Here is a 19,660-nt window from a genome sequence, read left to right on the forward strand (position 1 = left end):
AAGTAGTGTATGTCACATCATATTATAAAAGGTGTATTTTTTTTTTAATTGCAATCATTTAGCTTGGTTGGAGCTTTTTCCAGAAGTAGATTTAATTCTGAACCAAATCAAGAGTTTAAATGGAATAAAGTCTGTACAGAAATGTGAACAACTAACTCTAGCATTTTAAATCTGTGATAATTGAGAGTGCTTGAATTATTAAAAGTCAGAACAAATACAGATATGAAGGTTTTATTCATTTTCTGTTCGATTAATTAAACTTCTCCACTGAAATTTATCAACTACAACACAAATTTCATTAACAAATGAATATTTGTTATACTATAATAAATCACTACTTGTATTACTAGACAGTCTACATAAACTTTTAATAGACAGTCCTCAGAGATTCATAGACAATAGAGAAATTATTTGCATATTATGAGCCCCACTCCATTTGGTTACATCTTATTTATAACACGATAAATAAAGATATCAAAATATATAATTTCCTAAGGATATCACAGAAATTGCAGGCTAACCTTCAGCAAAAGATTTTTAAGTATTTCCTGTTTATGATCGTAGCACAGCTTACTATTTTACAACATTGAAAAAAAGCATTTGAGGGCAATTTTTCTCTTTTTGTACTTGGATGTAAAGGATTGTCTGCGCACAACACAAAGGAAACCTGCACGGCGAGGATTGCACTCGTGGGTACCAACGACATAGGTCGGACTAGGAAAGAGGTTCTGCATAAAGAGCATGAGCAGCTAGGGGCTAAATTAAAAAGTATACCCTCAAAAGGTAATAATCTCTCGATTATAACCCTGAGCTATGAGCAAATTGGAGTACGGTAAATAAGATTAGAGTGTTAAATGGGTGGATCAAAGATTGGTGTGGGAGAAATGGGTTTCAATTTATGGGGCACTGGCACCAGTACTTTGGAAAGTGGAACGGTCTTCACCTGAACTGTACTGGGACCAGTGTTCTAGCAAGTTGCACAACTAGGGTGGCATAGAGAGAATTTTAAACTAAATAGTGGAGGCGATGGATCAATTGAGAAGATATAATAAATTAAAGAGAGACGACAAGACAAACAGCAAAGTAGTAATAAGGGAAATAATAACTAGAGCGTGGCAGGAAGGGACAGAATGTACAAAATTAACAGTGTGCAAGCAGCTAAGGCAAGACGTTGCGCAAATAGTAAAAAGACAGAACTAAAGACTCTGTATTTGAATGCGCCTAGCTTTCATAACAAAACAAATGAATTGATAGCTCAAATAGAAATAAGTATGCATGATATGATAGCCATTACAGAGACATGGCTGCAAGATGACAAAGGTTGTGACCTGAATATTCAAGGGTACATGACATTTCAGAAGGACAGGAAAATAAACTAAGAAAAGGTAGAGGGGTAACTCTGTTTAATGTAAATCATGGGTGATTTTAAACTAATGACAGATTGAACTAATCAGATTGGCAAAGGTAGCCTGGAACATGAGTTCATGGAATGTTTTTAGGACAGTTTCTTAGAGCAGCACATTCTGGTGCCAACCAGATCTACTCTAGATCTTGTAATGGGTAACGAGACAAGATTAATTAATGGCCTCATAGTAAAGGCGCTTCTCGGTAGCAGTGATCACAATATGACTGAATTTCGCATTCAGTTTAAGGGTGACAAGAGTGGATCGAAGACTAGTATTTTAAATTTAAATAAGGGTAATTATGAAGGTTTGAGGACAGAGCTGGCTAAAGTAAACTGGGAAATTAGGTTAAGTGCATGTCCAAGTACTTTTTAAATGCAATGAGGGTTTCTGCCTCTGCCACACGTTCAGGTCTGGAGTTCTAGATGCCTGCCATGCTCACATTTCTCGACTCCCCTCTAATCCTTCTGCTAATTACCTTAAATTATGCCCCTGGTTAATGACCTCTCTGCTAAGGGAAATAGATCCTTCCTATCCATTCACTCTAGGCCCCTCATAATTTTATACACCTCAATTAAATCTCCCCTCCACTTCCTCTGAACCAAAGAAAACAACCCACCCTATCTAATCTTTGCTCGTATCTAAAATTTTCCATTCCTGGCAACATCCTCGTAAATATCCTCTGTAGCCTCTCTAGTGTGATTTTATGTTTCCTGCCATGCAGTGAGCAGAACTGTAGCAGTACCTAGCTGTGGTCCAACTAGTGTTTCATACATTTCTAACATAACCTCCCTGCTCTTATGCATCAGCTAATAAAGGAAAATATCCTGTATGCCTTCTTAACCACCTTATCTACCTGTCCTGTTACCATCAGAGATCTGTGAACACACAGACCAAGAACCCTCTCGTCCTCTACACTTCTCAGTACCCTACCATTTATTGTGTATTTCTTTGCCTTGTTTGCTCTCCCCAAATGCTTTACTTCATACTTCTCCCACTGAATTCCATTTGCCACTTTTCTGTCGATCTGACCTGCCCATTGGTATCTTCCTGCAGTCGACAGCTTTCTGCCTCATTATCAACCACGTGACCAATTTTTATATGATCTGCAAACTTCTTAATCATGCCACCTACATTCAAATCCATATGATACCATGAAAAGCAAGGGACCTTGTACGGAGCCCTGCAGAACCCTAATGGAAACAGCCTTCCAGTCACAAAAACACCTGTTGACCATTACCCTTTGTTTCCTGCCACTGAACCAATTTTGGATCCAACTTACCACTTGCCCTTGGATCCCATGGGCAGTTACTTTTCTGACCAGTCTGCCATGTTAAAATCTAGACTACATCCAGCACACTACCCACCTCCAACCTCCTGGTTAGCTCCACAATAAATACCACTGGTTTAAAAAATAGATATTGAATAAAATCAGGATTAAAAACCTGAAAATAAAAGAAAATGCTAGCTGTCTGGTTTTGAAAGACAACACACTCACAGTGAAAGACTGCAATGACTATCTAAACTAAATGACTCATTTGGATAGACTATAAGCAACGTTCCCTCTAAGCTGCGTGGGTGCGCGACCCTGCAGCAATCAAGAATGTGCCACACAGGGAACAAACAGGCTGCACTCAAGTAACGTCCCTTTAAGTTGTACACATGCCCAGCCGTGCATCAATCTTGCAAAGGCACTGCGCAGTGCAATAAGCCAACCGCGCACAGCAAACAGAAGTTGGAGGGAACATTGATTACAAGCTTCCCAATTTAAAGTTATGGGGTGTGATGCATGAAGTTAGCCAAGTAAAACTGGAGTTTTACAGGATATTTGAACAGGAGATCCTGCATGCATTGCCCATCCACATCATGATGACATTTTCACGAAATTTTAACAGGGGTGGGGGGGGGGGGAAGAAATTTGTTCACATCGTGCTGCTACGCAGATGTCGATTCTGCAGGGGAATACAGCGCTGCGAGCTGCTACTTCCATGGGTTTCCCCATCGATAACACTGAAGAATGTCTGGCAAGCCATGCAAATAGCAGCCCGCAGAATCGATGTTGTCGACGTAGCACTGCTTGAACTGACACTACTCAAACTAATATTTCCTCCATGGTTTCATCAGGATCAGCCACACTAAGATTTAATAATAATGTATGTGGAGAACGTTTATAAAACTGACTTTGTAATCATTAATGCCAACATTACCAGGCCAGTGACTATGAGATTTCCAATTACAAAACCTCTATTCAGTAGAAATAAGCATACACACTGCTTAGATGACCACTTTTTCTTACTAAGCCAAACTTTTTCGTCTCCGAAGCTATTAAAAGTATAACACTTTAACTGTTTCTATAACCGTAGGCAGCATTTAATGCATCTTCCACATTGTGTCCAAAGCTTTCTTGGAACTGCTTGGCCATAACATGAATAAATGCAATGCCCAATCCAATTTTTACTGTTATAGCTAGCTTTAACCTGTACTTCTATTTCTCTAGAGAACACATTTCCTGCAATAATCCTGATACAATTACTGCAATGGAAGCAAGGTGTTCCTGTATAAATATTTTGTTCAAAGTACAGAATTCTGAGAACCACTAGTTTTCATGAAATATATATTCAGCATAATCCCAAAATAAAAATGAAAAACTCATATCTAGTCAAGAACTATTTTGCATACACGATACATTTTTTGCAGACCCAAGTCACAAATCTGTATTCAATATTAACAGTGTTACACTGTGTAATTAATCTTGAAAGCATGCAAAGACAACATACGATCAAATACTTGAAAGTGTTACGACCGAGGCAGGAGGGGTGCACTATTTTTTCTAATTCCACTTCTCCACGGCTCACTTTTCCCACATACTGATATGGTCAATCATTGACCATTTTTATCCCAGAATAAAACACACCAACTAGGTTTCTTTAATAAACAACAAAATTATCAGACTATAAAACAAGTCTTAACCAGTAATGAAGTAAAGCATAAACACACAGATTGCAATATTAAAGTTCCCTTTATACCTGAGCCCCTCACTCTCTCACATACATACATACAGTGGTTAACCAGAAAAATAAAGGGATTTTTGTTTTTAGAGCTCTATTACAGACAAAAAAATATACTTGGGCGGAATACTTGCTCATTCTTGAAGAAACCACAGATGAGACACGCTGTGTTCCAAAACTGGCAAACAGTCTGGCCTCTGAGTACACGTAGATGGGTCACTGGGATCTTTTAGAACAGTACTTTTCAGGCAGCGTTAAGAATTAATTTAGCAGGCTTTTCTTCAAAGACAGGAAACAAGATGAGTTGAGAGTTTTTTTTTATAAAAGAGATATGCTGGAAAGCTGAGCTGGGTTGTGGTCTTCTCTCCTTCCTTAGGAGTTCTCTCCCTTTTTATACAGTTCAACCCAAACTCAAAAAAATTCAAAAGAGAAACCGACAACAGGAAGTCAACCTTTTGACCTCCATCAATCTTGACCTGTAAATACTTGAAAACAATTTCTCCAGGTGTCCAAAGTTCTCTGTTCTTTATTGAGCTGGAAGTCAGGTGATTTCCTGGAAAGACTTGTTGTTACTGGAAGTCAGGTGGTTTCCCAGAAAGGTTTGTTTTCCTCAAAAGACTCTTTTAAAAACATTTCCAGGGACTGTTTTTTCAAAGTCAAGTGGCCTTTACATGACCCCCTTTGAAAACCCCAACATTTAACATTTCTTCAATCTTTCAAACATGAATCCTCAAAAAATATATTTAACAAAACAGAGGCACTTTCATAACAAAAGACTCACAAAAAGTGTGAACTAAACAGGCAACACTCCCATTAGAAAGGACCTTTTAATAACTAAAACACAGCCATATATTTTGATCAAAGCAATAAAGAGATTGCAAGAACATTTCAAGGGGGCAAGGCAGCAAGTTGCTGCTTCCACACCATGACATGGAATAATTCTTAGACTACTCCTCCACATTTGCAAGTTCCTGTGAAATAATAAAACAAGAAACCCCTACAGGTAGTTCTTGTGAACCTTTTAGCAGCTGAAACAAGAGAAATAAAAAGAACGTTAAAGAAGAAAAAGACCTGAAGGGAAGTTGTCGGCTCAAATCTCTTAACCAAGGGCATGCCCTGAAGTGGCATAAATGAACAGACAAAAAGGGCTAAATATTAAGTCTGTATGGGGTGGGGGAGAAAGGGGGAGAGGAGGGAGGGGCGTTTCTTCTATTCATTTTACAACAGTTACAAATACAGAATACTTTTTTTTTAATTTCCAAAACATACTTTATTTGTAAAAATCTGTAAAAAAAAATACATTACAAAACAGTTCAAAATACATTACAAAACAGCTCAAAAACAGCACCGTCAACAATACAAACAGTGCAAAAGAGATCAGTTTCCTTCAATACAGGAGTGAGTTGCCTCACAACCCTTCCATTTCATTTTACCAGCCATGTACTTTTTGCAGCAAACAAATATTTTCTCATCCTGGGAGAACCTCTTTTTTTTCCCCCCAGTAAATCAACTCTAATTTTTATTTGTAAAGCCAGGGGAGAGTGCGAACAAAGTCCCCCACTAACATAAATTTTGCAGTCGAGTATCCCACATTTGGGGACATCGCAGACGTCAACACACCCTAAGTGCAATGGGTTAGTCTCAACCTGGCAGCACATTATTTTTCCCCAAAATATACTTTATTCATAAAAAAAACAGTAAAAAATACATTACAAAACAGTTCAAAAACAGCACCAAGTCAACAATACAAAGAGTGCAAAAGAGATCAGTTTCCTTCAATACAGGAGTGAGTTGCCTCACAACCCTTCCATTTCATTTTACCTGCCATGTACTTTTTGCAGCAAAAAATATTTTCTGGATACAGCCCGAGGGGTTTTCCATGGATCCAGCCCCTCAGTTCACCTTGGTGGGGGTACCTTACACAGTGGTCTTTCCCCATTGAGCCTCTGCGGCGGCTGCCCCAAGCTTTAGTGCGACCTTGGAATGCGCCCGTCTGCAACATTTGGTCATGGATAACTCTTTGCACTGGAAGACCAGCAAGATTCGGGCAGACCAAAGGGCGTCTTTCACCAAATTGATGGTCCTACAGCAGCAGTTGATGTTTATCTCAGTGTGCGCCCTCGGGAACAGCCCATAGAGCACAGACTCCTGTGTTACAGAGCTGCTTGGGATGAACCTCAACAAAAACCACTGCATCTCTTTCCACACCTGCTTTGCAAAGACACATTCCAGAAAGAGGTGGGCAACCGTCTCTTCCCCACCACAGCCACCTCGAGGGCATTGTGTGGAGGTTGAGAGACCCTGGGCGTGCAGGAAGGATCTGACGGGGAGGGCTCTGCTCAACACCAGCCAAGCTACACCTTGGTGCTTGTTTGAAAGTTCTGGTGATGGGGCATTCCGCCAAATGACTTTGGCAGTCTGCTCGGTGAACTATCCGACCAGATCCACCATCTCCTTTTCCCGTAGGGTCTTGAGGACATTCCGTGCAGACCACTGCCTGATGGATTGGTGGTCAAAGGTGTTTTTTTCGCAGAAACTTTTCCATGAAGGATAGGCGGTACGGCACGGTCCAACTGGATGGAGCGTTCCGCGGCAATGTGACCAGGCCCATCCTTCGCAACACTGGGGACAGATAGAACCTCAGCACATAGTGACACTTGGAGTTTGCGTACTGGGGATCTACGCACAGCTTGATGCAGCCACACACAAAGGTGGTCATCAGGATGAGGGTGGCATTGGGTACATTTTTCTAGCCCTTATCAAGAGGTTTGAAGACCACGTCCCTCCGGACCCGGTCCATTTGGGATCCCCAGATGAAGCGGAAAATGGCTCGGGTGACTGTCACGGTGCAGAAGTGGGGTATGGGCCAGACCTGCGCCACATACAGCAACAACGTGAGCGCCTCGCATCTGATGACCAGGTTCTTACCCACAATGGACAGAGATCGCTGCTCCCACATGCTCAGCTTACGGTGTATCTTGGCTGTTTGCTCCTTCCTGGTTTTGGTGCACACCCCAGCCCTTCCAAATCATATACCCAACACCTTCAGGTAGTCTGACCTGACTATTAAGGGGACAAAGGATCGGTCAGCCCAGTTCCCAAAGAACATGGCCCCGCTCTTGCCGTGGTTAACTTTGGCTCCAGAGGTCAGTTCAAACTGGTCGCAAATGCTCATCAGTCTGCAAACGGATAGCAGATCCGAGCAGAAGACGGCGATGTCATCCATGTACAGCGAGGTTTTAACCTGAGCACCTCCACTGCCTGGAATTGTCACCCCTCTTATGCTCACATTCTTCCTAATAAACTCAGCAAAGGGTTCAATACAGCAAACAAACAAGACAGGGGAGGCAGGACAGCCCTGTCTGACTCCAGATTGGATCAGGAAACATTCAGATTCCCACCCATTGATTGAGACTGTGTGAGATGTTTGTGTAGAGCAGTTTGATCCAATTGTAGATTCCCTCCCCAAACCCCATTTTGGAAAGCACGTCCATCATGTAGGCATGCGATATCCTGTCAAAGGCCCTTTCCTGGTCCAGGCTGATGAGGCAGGTGTCCACCCTCCTGTCCCGTACATAGGCGATCGTATCCCTGAGTAGCGCGAGACTATTAGAGATCTTCCTGCAGGGTACAGTGCAGGTCTGGTCAGGGTGAATCACCCATTGCAGAGCAGACTTGACTCGACTGGCGATGACTTTGGACAGAATCTTGTAGTCAACAGTAAGCAGTGAGATGGGCCGCCAATTTCTGATTTCTGCCCTCTTTCTCCCTTCCGTTTGTAGATGAGGGTGATGATGCCTTTCCTCATGGATTCTGACATGCTGCCGGTCAGAAGCATACTGTCGTATACTTCCAGCTGATCTGGGCAGACCCAGTCCCACAGGGCCGAATACAACTCAACCGCTCGAAGGACCTGACTGCCTTTGTCAGCTCATCCAGAGTTAGCGGCTTGTCCAGTCTCTCCCTCGTGCTGTCATCCAAGACCTCTGTGATAGATGACAGGAAGGACTGCGAAGCTGTGCTGTCTATGGACTTCATGTCATACAGCCCAGCGGAAAGGATTTGCTGATCCTTAGTATGTCGGACTGCAAAGACGTTACCGAGCCATCCTCTTCCTTCAGGCTGCTGATAACAGAGCTCTCTCTGTGTACTCTGTGTACCTTTTGGAGGAAGTAACGGGAGCATGTCTCATCCTGCTCCATGGAGCGGACTCTGGACTGGATGATGATCTTGGAGGCCTCCATGGCAAAGAGCGAGGCCTGCTGGCTCTTCACCTCATGGAGGTCCTCCTTGATCTCGACCCCCAACGACTGCAGCCAGAGCAGATTTTGCATACTTTTCTGGAGTCGGGACATTTCCCTCTGTCTCTCTCTCGCCCTCTGAACCCCTTTGAAGATAAAGAACCCCTTGATGTTCTCCTTGATCACCTCCCATCAGTGAACTGGAGACTCAAAAAGGGGTTTCATGGTTCTCCAATCTTTGTAATGCCTTTTGAGTTCCTCAACGTTATCTGGGGTTAGCAGCATAGCATTGAGCTTCCATGTCCCCTTGCCAACCCGCTGGTCATCCTGTAAGTGACAGTCGGCCAGTAAGAGGCAGTGGTCAGAGAAAAACACCGGCTTGACGGCGGCGGATCTGACGGTGACAGCACGGGACGCAAACAGGAAGTCAATACTGGAATGGACAGACTCGTCCAATCTTGACCACGTGTATCTGCGCTGCGCTCCGTCTGCGGGTTTGCCGAAGACGTCGTGCAGTTTGGCAACTTGCACTGTTTCCATTAGGAATCTGGACGTAGCATCCGGTTTGCTGTCGTCACTGCTGGATCATCCAGCTGTATCGATGATGCAGTTGAAGTCACTGGCCTGGACGTCGCCAGCAGCAGTGGGAACTTCTGGAAGACGGTCAGCTGCTCGCTGCATTGAACCGGGGGGTACACGTTGATCAACCGGAGCAGAGCATTGTTGTACCCAGGCCGGAGGAACAGGAATCATTTCCCCCTGACCAGATCGATGGCCCATGGGACCACCATCTCAACCATTGCCTGCAGGTGCTGAGGTGTGGTATTCCACACTCCTGCAGAAACAGTAGGTCGGCTTTGACCTTGGCGAGGTAGTCCAAGATTGAAACACATCGCATAGTGGATTTAATGCTACGCACGTTAATTGAAGCAATCCTTATACCCATTTTAAAGTTAGTTGTTGCTTCCCACACCATTTGTCATTGTTAGACCCAGTCCTTGGGTATGTTCCTGCATACCCATAGCGTATGCAAGCTGTTTCACGTTTGTTGGGCTCAGAAACCTCTCCTGGTTTCTCAAGCAGGGTTTGTTCCGCTGGGGTGACATCGGACGGTCTTGTAGACAGCAAGGATTGGGCTGTCCTCTGCTGTTGTTTTTTCCTCGAAAACATCACTGCTCCCGGCTTCCCAGAGCTGGAGTGCGCCAGACGTGTCGTTGCTCTCAGTGTCCCGGAGCTGGGATGCGCTGGGCACGTCGCTAGGTTCAGTGCTTTGGGTTGGAGGCGCGCTAGACCCATCACAACTTTCAGTGCCCGGGGGGCTGGGGGCTTCATCTTCCAGCTCCTTTGAGTTCTGCCGTTTCTTTTGTAGGTGCCGTCGTTCCGACACTTCCTCGTCCCGTGAAGAGAAGCTGCTGTAGTCTGTCTCAGACAGTAGCCTCCTCTTGCCACTGGTTTGGGTGGTGACCTGTTCTGCTTTAGGTAGATTTTTCCTTGTGGTTTTCTTTTGTACCACTTGCCACTGACCTGTTTGTCCATCATCTGCCTCCTCCTCCATTGATTCTGTCTGTAGAGGAGGGGTTTCCGGGCACAGGGTAGGTGTCGGGTGGAGGGTTTCAGCTGCCTCCCCTTTCTTCTCCTTCTCAGGTAGGCTTTCCTTGCTGCGGAGAGGGTTGCTTGTCTCCTTCCCAGCACCAGACACATTTGTTGTTCCTTCTCCCGGCCTTTCCTTGGGCCTTGCCGCCTGAGCATAGCTGAGGCAACGTTTGGGGCAGGTTTTGTAGAGGTGGCCTGCCTCACCGCACAGGTTGCAACACTTACTCAGCTTGCAGCCCTTGGTCTGATGGCCTTCCTTCCTGCAGTTCTTGCAGACGACTGTGCTGCAGTTAGCTGCCACATGACCAGATTTGCCACAGGTGCAACAAACTCTGGGCTGCCCCGCATTGACCAAGAAGCCTCGACTTCCCCTGATAGCGAAGCTGGAGGGAGGGTGGATGATGGCTCCGTTGGCATCTACCTTCAAGGTCACCTTGACCTGCCGCTTACTTGTCCAAGTCCCAAACGGGTCCCTGACATCAGTGCTGCTGCCGACCACCTCGACGTATCTGGCTAGGAAGGTGAGTACACCCACGACAGGAACACGGGGGTTGGAGAGATACAATATCACCAGGTGGTGACTATTCGACGGCAGCGTGAAGAGCGGCTCCACTGTGAGAATGGACAACGGCGCCTGGTTGCCCTTCTCTTTGAAGACCTTCAGGAACTTGATGCATCCCGCCACATTCTTAAACGTCGCGTCGAAATATCCACTGCTGGGGAAGTCCTGCAGGCAGAAGATATCGGTAGCTTGGAATCCACAGCAATCAATGAGGATTCTCTTGATGAAGAAGATACGGTCAACAGGTGCACCTCCTTCCTGATCACCCGAACGGTGTTGCCCACTCCCTGGCCTGAAGCTCTAGAATTGGTTATAGTCATTTGCTCAAAAAATAGGGACAGGATCAAAGGCCACTGATCATGGTTTCTCCCCTGCCAGAATACATAAACCCAAACTCTGGGATCAGACTTGCTGCACTATCGAAGGTCTTGGATGAGATGTTAAACCAAGACCCCCTTCTGGTGAACATAAAAGATCCCATAGGATTTTCGAAGAACAGCAGAGAATTTTCCCTGGTGGCCCCTCCAATATTTATCCCTCCACCAACATCACTAATACAGATTATCTGGTTATTATCGCACTGCTGTTTATGCAACATTGCTGCATGCAAATTGGCTGCTGCATCTGTCATATTATGACAGTAATTACACTTCAGAACTATGTAAATTGACTGTAAAAAAAGTATTTTGGGACATCCTGTGGTCATGAAAGGTGATACCTTAATGCAAATCTTTCCTTTCTTTCTAATCTCAAAAGCTACAATATTTCACTAACCCGTAACTTCCCCACTCTTCAGCTAACTGCTGTTTTAAGACCTACAGGTGCTAAGAATCAACAGAAAAAAAAATTAGACTTTAAAAAGGTATCCTTTTAAGATTTTGCAACGTAAAACTAAAATCCCATTTTATGTGAATAAAATCAGCTTGAATTACTTTTTTCCTATAATTAGCAAAGCTATAGCAAATATAAAGTGTAATGCTAACAGATAACATACACAAACACACACATGCAGAGAATTCACAGGGATTGTGCAAGTCATTTATTTCAGCAAATAATGACACTTAAACTTTAAATACGTTAACAAAATATATCCGCATACCATTAATTTTGGATTTTTATGTTACTTCATCTCTGTCCCGTGGCTATATGATTGTGATAATGCATACAAAACCAGATTACCACATTTTAAAATTCTCCAGATTTATTTTACTGCTTCTATTGCTGTATTTGTCTGACGTATGTCAAGTCAATGTTATCATGACAACTATTTTTATTATCCCTAGCAGTGATATTCACAGAGGGAATTTAAAAATAATACATTTGTGCACAAAAATCTGTAGCTACCATGTATTGTACTGCTGTTAAAGATGATGTTAAAATTCTAGTCTATGGTAAACAATTTTCCAGATGCAGTGGTATCAGTCACTACTGTAATCAGTCTGAGCATCCTAACTTTATGAAAATTGACTCATATTATCCACTGATATGATAGCGTAATCTTGGGCGGGGTGTAACAAGAGACCCGAACCAGATATTCACATCTTTCACGTTTGTACTTATTCAATCCCTCTGACAGTGAACCATGCAAACACTTGGTGAGCCAAGGCTCTATACAAATCAATAAGCTGCTTTATTCCACATTATGAGCAGAGCTGAAGTTATGATTAAACTCAGATTAGGTCAATCAGTACAAGTTATCTTTGCACAATTATACAAAATAAAGAATATGCCACACTTCCCAGATCAGTGTTACTTGACGTCAACAAGATGACTTCCAGTGGTCCCTCAGAAATTCTAGGTTAGGACTATGTGAAAGCCCTCATGTATGTCTCTTTTAAAAACCTCCACAGCATTCAGAGAATGATACAGCACAGAAGGAGGCTATTTGGCCCATCGTGTCAGTGCTGGCTCTTTGAAAGAGGTATCCAATTAGTCCCACTCCCCTGCTCTCTCCCCACAGCCCTACAAATTTTCCCCTGTCAATATTGGTACATTTCATGCTCTTTTGATTGGTACAACTGGACTAGTATTTTGACAGCCAATCTGATCTGATGCGTCTGGTGAAAAATATGTTATTTGCTATGGTGTCTTTTCTTACTAAATCTCTTTATAGATGCTAACTGTTTTAAAAATCAGAGACATTGCTTGTGCTGGGATTTTGTTGTTTTTATCTTGCTCTGTTCAAAGACTGACAGGTATCAAAGACTGTTCACCACTGTTTTTCTGATTACGGAGGTAAATAAACAAATCACTTTTGCTTATTGCATTTGTGGAAAACATCTTTGATCATCATAGAAAGTACCCATCATCTTGATGCCTTTTTAAAAAAAATGACACCCACACTGTGCTTTAAAAAAATTAAAAGTAATTTTTTCCTGATACTTTCTCTGAAGAAATGGTTGAAATCCATGGCAAATGCAGTGCATATTTAAAAATTCTATCCAAGCAAGAAATTGAATAAAAATTCTTCTGGTTTCCTTTTAGGTATGAAGCTTGCTCAGACTTTTTTTTTTTAATCACTTGGTTCACAAAAGACATGACTTCCATTTCACAGAATTGTCAAAAACGTCTACTGATAAAATGTAAACCAGTTATTTAAACTAATGCAACAAACTTTATTGCAAATACGTTGAAAATTACTTTTCAATATTCAGATACAACAATATTGTTTCTCAAATGTGAGCATAGAGTGTTTGACATACACAAGGTCTGTCTATTTTAACAGTTTGCATCGCAAAGTATTTCATCCATCAACACTAAAAAGTGATATTATTGTTCTACAGGATGGCTTATGCACAAAGGAATGCACAATTCAGAAACACAATGTCTTCACACTAAACTGGCTGAATTTTATCAGCGCGCCGCGACATTACGCGTGGGGGCGCATTTAAATAGAGGGGCTGGCTGCCGCGTCCCCGGCAACGGCATCTGGCACCACTGCGCAGGCGCCATTTTTAATGGGCTTCGATGCCCTTAGATGAAATTTTAATATTTATAAGGGAATTCAGTTACACCTCATTTTAAAATTTTATTGAAACCTGGAGGCCGTTTCAACCCACCCCTCAATGTCTATTTTAGGGCCACCGACCCTGAATTAACTTTATTGCCATTGCAAACTTCACCCCCCCCAACCCGCCCCCAACCTCGTCACTTTTGCCCTTCAACCCCTTCCCACCATCCCCACAGCCAATAAAAAACATTTCCCTGCTCCCCCACAATCGCCCTGATAATTTCATTCCACCACCGCCCCACCGGTTTCTCGCCTCAGAGCTCCGTACGGTTGCAATCGGCGGCCCTAAAAATCGCGTGGGACGGCCGCCGCCAGCAGGTAAGGCCATTTGCATATTAATCTTTGTGATTTTCATATTTTAATGAAGGCCCTACCACTTGGCGGTGCGGGGGGGGGGGGGGGGTTCGCACTGAGGCCTCGCCGCCACCGTTAATATCCAGCGGGATTTTCTCAGCGTCGTGGGTTGTTGCAGGCCACTCCCGCTAGCGTTTTACGGGCCCGCCGCCACAACCCACAGCATTGAGAGAGGCTGGTAAAATTCAGCCCATCATGTCTGCTGATTCAAGCTATTGCTTCATTTCAAGAATTTTTTTTTTTAAAAGTACACTGAAAATGTTCACACCGTAGCAAATAATATTTTTACTGCAGCCAGATTTCAAAATGTTTGTTCCAGAAATTGAGAAAATTTGAAAAATGCTCCCGAGTATGGCAATACACAGATTTAACTGGTGCCACGTTTTAACAATGTCCAGTAATCTAGTTTTCTTTTTTTGTAAGTATCACTAATTTCTATTAAAATAATAAATGGCCCACAGTATAGCTTTTTGCTCAGTTCTGAAATATTTTGTCACTTACTCCTACCTGTGGACTTGAGAGTTTGGCATCTTTAGCAATCGTGAATCATTATGATAAATCACCAACACCCACTTCATGTCATAACCACTCAGGTCCATTTCAATTTAATTTTTAAAATGTAGTACAAGAAGAAAAGCATTTCGATAACTAAAACTTTGATATAAAGGAATAAAGCTACACCATCTATATATTTTTAGCTTCTCTTACCTAGCTTCTGGTAGAAGAAAGCAATACTCATGAGGAGTCGTTGTTTCAGGAAAGTTTGAAAGAATGGCCAACCGATGAGGCAACAGATCTGACCCATGGTAAGTAAATAGAATTTCCAAAGCCTGAACATTGCTCTCCTGTTTAAAAGAAAAAAAGCCAAAGTTACCAACACAGTTCAACCAACACCAAAGCATTCTACCTTGGTTAATAGAATTAGTATGTGACAAAGTGTTAGTAAAGTTATTACTACATGCAATACACATCCATTCCCCAGTTTGTTTTATACAAAAATGAGGTATCTGAATAAAGAAAAATGTGCATTTACATAGCGCCTTCCACAACTACCGGATGTCTCAAAGCACTTCACAGTCAATGAAATACTTTTGAAGTGTAGTCATTGTTCTAATGCAGGAAACGCAGCAGCCAATTTGCGCACAGTAAATTCCCACAAACAGCAATGTGATAATGACCAGATCAATCTGTTTTTGTGATGTTGCGAGGGATAAATATTGGCCAGGACACCAGGGATAACTAACTTGCTCTTCTTCCAAATAGGGCACGGTATCTTTTACATCCACCTGAGGGGACAGGCCAGGTCTTGGTTTAATATCTCATCCGAAAGATGGTACCCTCCAACAGTGCAGTACTCCCTCAGTACTGCCCGAGTGTCGGTCTTGAATTTTGAGCTCAAGTCCGACAGTAGAACTTGAACCCACAACACTCTGACTCAGAGGCAAGAATGCCATCACTGAGCCATAGCTGACATGGCCATCAAAGATGCAGTAATTCAGCAGAAAAGAAAACTTTTTTAGGATTTGAAGTTAAAAATTAAGCTGGATTGATTATCTATTTATTTCCCATTATTTTCTCCATACAAAGCCTACTTCCACAAAGCAAGACACATCGATTCCCAACACTACTACACATAAGTTGGGAGTCACATCTGCCACAAGCTAAGAGCAGTGCCAGCACTTTCTACTTTTACATTGTTCATTGAAGTTGCAGTGTTTTCTTTAAATGCTTTTCCAAGTGTTACTGATAGCCTGTTATGGACTGCCTAAAATTCTGTACTTCAGCTAATTTGCATTTGTCTAAATAACCAAGATGAGTGAAAGTTGCTTTACCAATAAGGGAGGGAAAAAGCAGGGGGTTTACGTTTTACAGGTTAGAAACTTTAGAAGCAATAATCACCTTCTATATAATAGCATGAATGTTCCCACAGCTCTGGTGATTCCTGACACCAACCAAGGCCCTCTTTGCATTTGTAACTGAATTTCATTTTCCATTCAGAGAAACTAGACATTTATTTAGGCAATTACCCTCTAGTAAAACAACTATTTCATCAGATCATATTTGGCCAAAATTCTTTACAAAAGTTGTTCCATCCTAGAAGAGAAGTGCGGACTTTTGAAAGGACAGTTGAGCACTGAAATGCATTTCCTTGAAAATTAACCTCCGTGGTCTGGTACACATTTTTATTATTGCCAGAAGGAAGATGTAATAGTTTTGCTTGGATTAGCTGTTCTTTTATTCACCATTCAGGAAAAAAAATACAAAGCGGAATAGAACAGAGCTGTTATAAAATAAACAATCATGGTTAGAATATAATTTAAAGGCATCTTTATTGCAAGATTCACAGTATGTGAAAATGGATTCCTTACCAAATTTGCATGGTTAAGACGTGGTCCTAAGCCAATATGAATATACAATTTTTCTTTACAATTCACTAACACTGATCTACTGTTCCATAAGCCAGGAAAAATACACAAGACACTTCAAATATCTAGTTCCAGATGCCAATTAATTTAAGTATAGCCGCTTTCGTAAACAAGTTTCAAACCAGGTTGTTTGCCCATTAACCTGTACCAGCTTCATTGGAAAGACAGTTACAAATAGTCATCAAATATCAATGCCACGGCTATAGGCTGAAACCAACAAAAATGAGTTGTAAATTTACATAATTTATTGAGCAAAAGTCTAGGAAAGTGATGAAACTGAAAAATAAAACTCGTCCTCTGAAAAAAATTCACTCGCTTATTCTGATTAATCAACACCTTACATTTATTTCCCAGAACTGCTAATGAAACTTAATGAAATTTTTCCACATCAATTTTGCAGCTATTTCAGAAAATAACCTCCAACACCATTTCAACTTGTGACTGAAAGATGCAAACAATTTCTGTGAACTGTGCTACAGTCAAGAAAAAATATCCACTTTTTTTTTTACTCTAGCTGAGATGATAAAACTAATGATAATGACAATGCTAAACATGAGAAAGATTGCCAAGTGCTAGAAACAAATGTATTCCAGATCCTGGAGTTTTCCGATCATAAACTATTCTGCCACTCCTGGATATGTTCACCTGTGCAGGACTATAAAAGAGCTCAGAAATCAGAGATTATCATAAATGCCCTCCAGTTCTCGAATTGTTTCAATTTTCTATTCCCACTGACAACCTAGGTCGATCACCCACCACTCGCCCACTAAGGATGGCTCTGCAAACTTAAATTCTTTTGCAAACACAGATCTCCCCACAATGACTTCACCCTGGATGAATTCATTGATATCCTGGAAATGAACAAAATCTTCTTTCCCATCATTGAGGCTTCCCTGTCTGATAAAATGTTTTCTTCCCAAATCACTATGGCTTTCAGCTCTAGTCTCACTTCAAATTGTTCCCTTATCGTTTTGGCTCCTGATCCAAATGAGCTTCTCACCTTTTACTACCCCAGCAATCTAACCTCTCCTTCAATGTTCTCAACATGCATCATCCAATGTCTCCGGATTACATTCTGACTGAACTCTATTTTCTTACTCAGTCTTTGCACTGAGAAATGACTAATTCTTGTGATTTCAACCTTTACCCAAGTCGCTCTGACCTTTTTGCATGACTCTGCATGTAACTCTTCCTCCCATATCCATGGCTACCCTTCAACATCGGCATTAGGTGAGGCCGCTCCGCCACAATCACTGACAAAGCCAGGTCCAACCAATTTTTCACTTTTCATTATCAATAGACCCCATATGTCCCAACCCTTTCGTTGTCCCAATGCGATCTGAAATCATGCTCTTCTACACTCTTCAGTGAAGCAAGACTAGTCATTTGGCATGTTGGTAGATGTTGGAGCAGTGAGGGATATATCGAGCCTTGAGGCTACTGATTGTACAGTTCTACTGCTGCTGATGGCTCACAGTGCCTCATGGATACCCAATTTTAAGCTGTCAGATCTATTCTTAACCTACCACAGCATCATGCCACATAAAAACAGTGAAGGGTGTCCTCAGCATGAAGCTCGGACTTGGTCGCCACAAGAACTGTGCAGTGGTCACTCCTGCCAATTGACAAACTTATTTGCAACAGGTAGATTGGTGAGATGAGACCAATACGTTATACCCTCATGTCTGTTCTCTCATCACCTGCTGCAAGCCCAGAACATGGCCAGGGATGGTGATGGAGGAGTTTGGGACATTGGCTCAAAGGTATAATTCTGTATCACTATGTCAGAGTGTTGCTTTACTAGTCTATGGGACAGCTCTCTCAAATTTGGCACCAGTCCTCAGATGCAAGTGAAAAGGGCTTTACAGGGTCGACTTTGTCATGTGCTGATTCGATGCTTGGGCTGCAGAAGTGTAGGAACATAGGAGCAGGAGTAGGCCATTCAGCCCATCGAGCCTGCCCTGCCATTCAATAAGATCATGGCTGAGCATTCAATTCAATGCCATCTTTACCACACTATCCCCATATCCCCTTATGTCATTTGTATTTAGTATTATAGTCCATCTGTTTTTCTTGTTATTCTTTCTAGCAGTCTGATGCAACTGAGTGGTTTGCTTTGTCACCGAAGAGACCAGTTAAGAATCAATTGGCATGGGACTGGAGTCACATATAGACCAGACCAGGGTTGGGCAGCAGGTTTTCTTCCCTCAAGGACATTAATGAAACAGCTGGACAATCTGACAGCTTCACGGTCACTTTTACTGATACTAGCATTTTATTTCCAGATTGTTTAAACTGAATTCAAATTCTCAAAATGCCATAGAGGATTTTGAGTTGCATGTATTCTCTGGATTATTCGCCTCAGCCTCTAGATTACTCATTCAATAACATAACCACTACGTCGCTGTACCTTACAGTGTATGATAATGAAATGGGAAAGCCTCAATGTCTGGCAATCCATTTGCATCACTTGCATTACCTGCTTTTGCTGATGATCATTTTTTAAGGAATATTAAGAAAAAGGAACGCACAAACACTGTAGTGCTTCTCCAAGATAAACTCAGACAAGTAAACTCTTTAGCTCTAGTATCGCCCAAGGATCGATCCATGACCCCCTCCAATTCTCATCTATATTCTGCCCCTCACTGACATTATCTGAAAACACAGCATCAGTTTCCACATGTATGCTGACGAAACCAAGCTCCACCTCACCATCACCTTTCTTGACTCCTCCATTCTCCCTAAACTATCAGACTGCTTATCTGACATACAGTACTGAATGAGCAGAAATTTCCTTCAATTAAATATTGGGAAGACTGAAGCCATTGGCTTTGGTCCCTGCTGCAACCTCAGTTCTAAAGATACAGACTCCATCCCTCTCCCTGGCAAATGTCTAAGGCTGAAAGAGATTGTTCACAACCTTGGTATCCTACCTGAACCAGAGATGAGCTTCCAACCACATAAACACCCTGTCACTAAGAATGCCTATTTCCACCTCCCTAACACCGCCCGACTCCCCCGCCTGCCTCTGCTACTGAAACCCTCATCCGTGTCTCGTTACCT

At 42.4% G+C, this 19,660-nt stretch overlaps 1 protein-coding gene and 1 pseudogene across 1 annotated transcript in view; both read right to left on the reverse strand.

Moving 5' to 3' along the window:
- The window catches only part of nbas (NBAS subunit of NRZ tethering complex), a 308,007-nt gene that overhangs the window by 225,619 nt on the left and 62,728 nt on the right, over positions 1–19,660 (reverse strand). Inside the window, exon 21 of the mRNA XM_068028531.1 lies at positions 14,880–15,016. Coding sequence (XP_067884632.1) covers positions 14,880–15,016 — 137 coding nt within the window. The remainder of the gene's footprint in view (positions 1–14,879; positions 15,017–19,660) is intronic.
- On the reverse strand, positions 5,944–6,076 carry LOC137368099 (U1 spliceosomal RNA; annotated as a pseudogene).

Source organism: Heterodontus francisci, chromosome 3 (assembly GCF_036365525.1).
Source record: "Heterodontus francisci isolate sHetFra1 chromosome 3, sHetFra1.hap1, whole genome shotgun sequence".
Classification (NCBI taxonomy): domain Eukaryota; kingdom Metazoa; phylum Chordata; class Chondrichthyes; order Heterodontiformes; family Heterodontidae; genus Heterodontus; species Heterodontus francisci.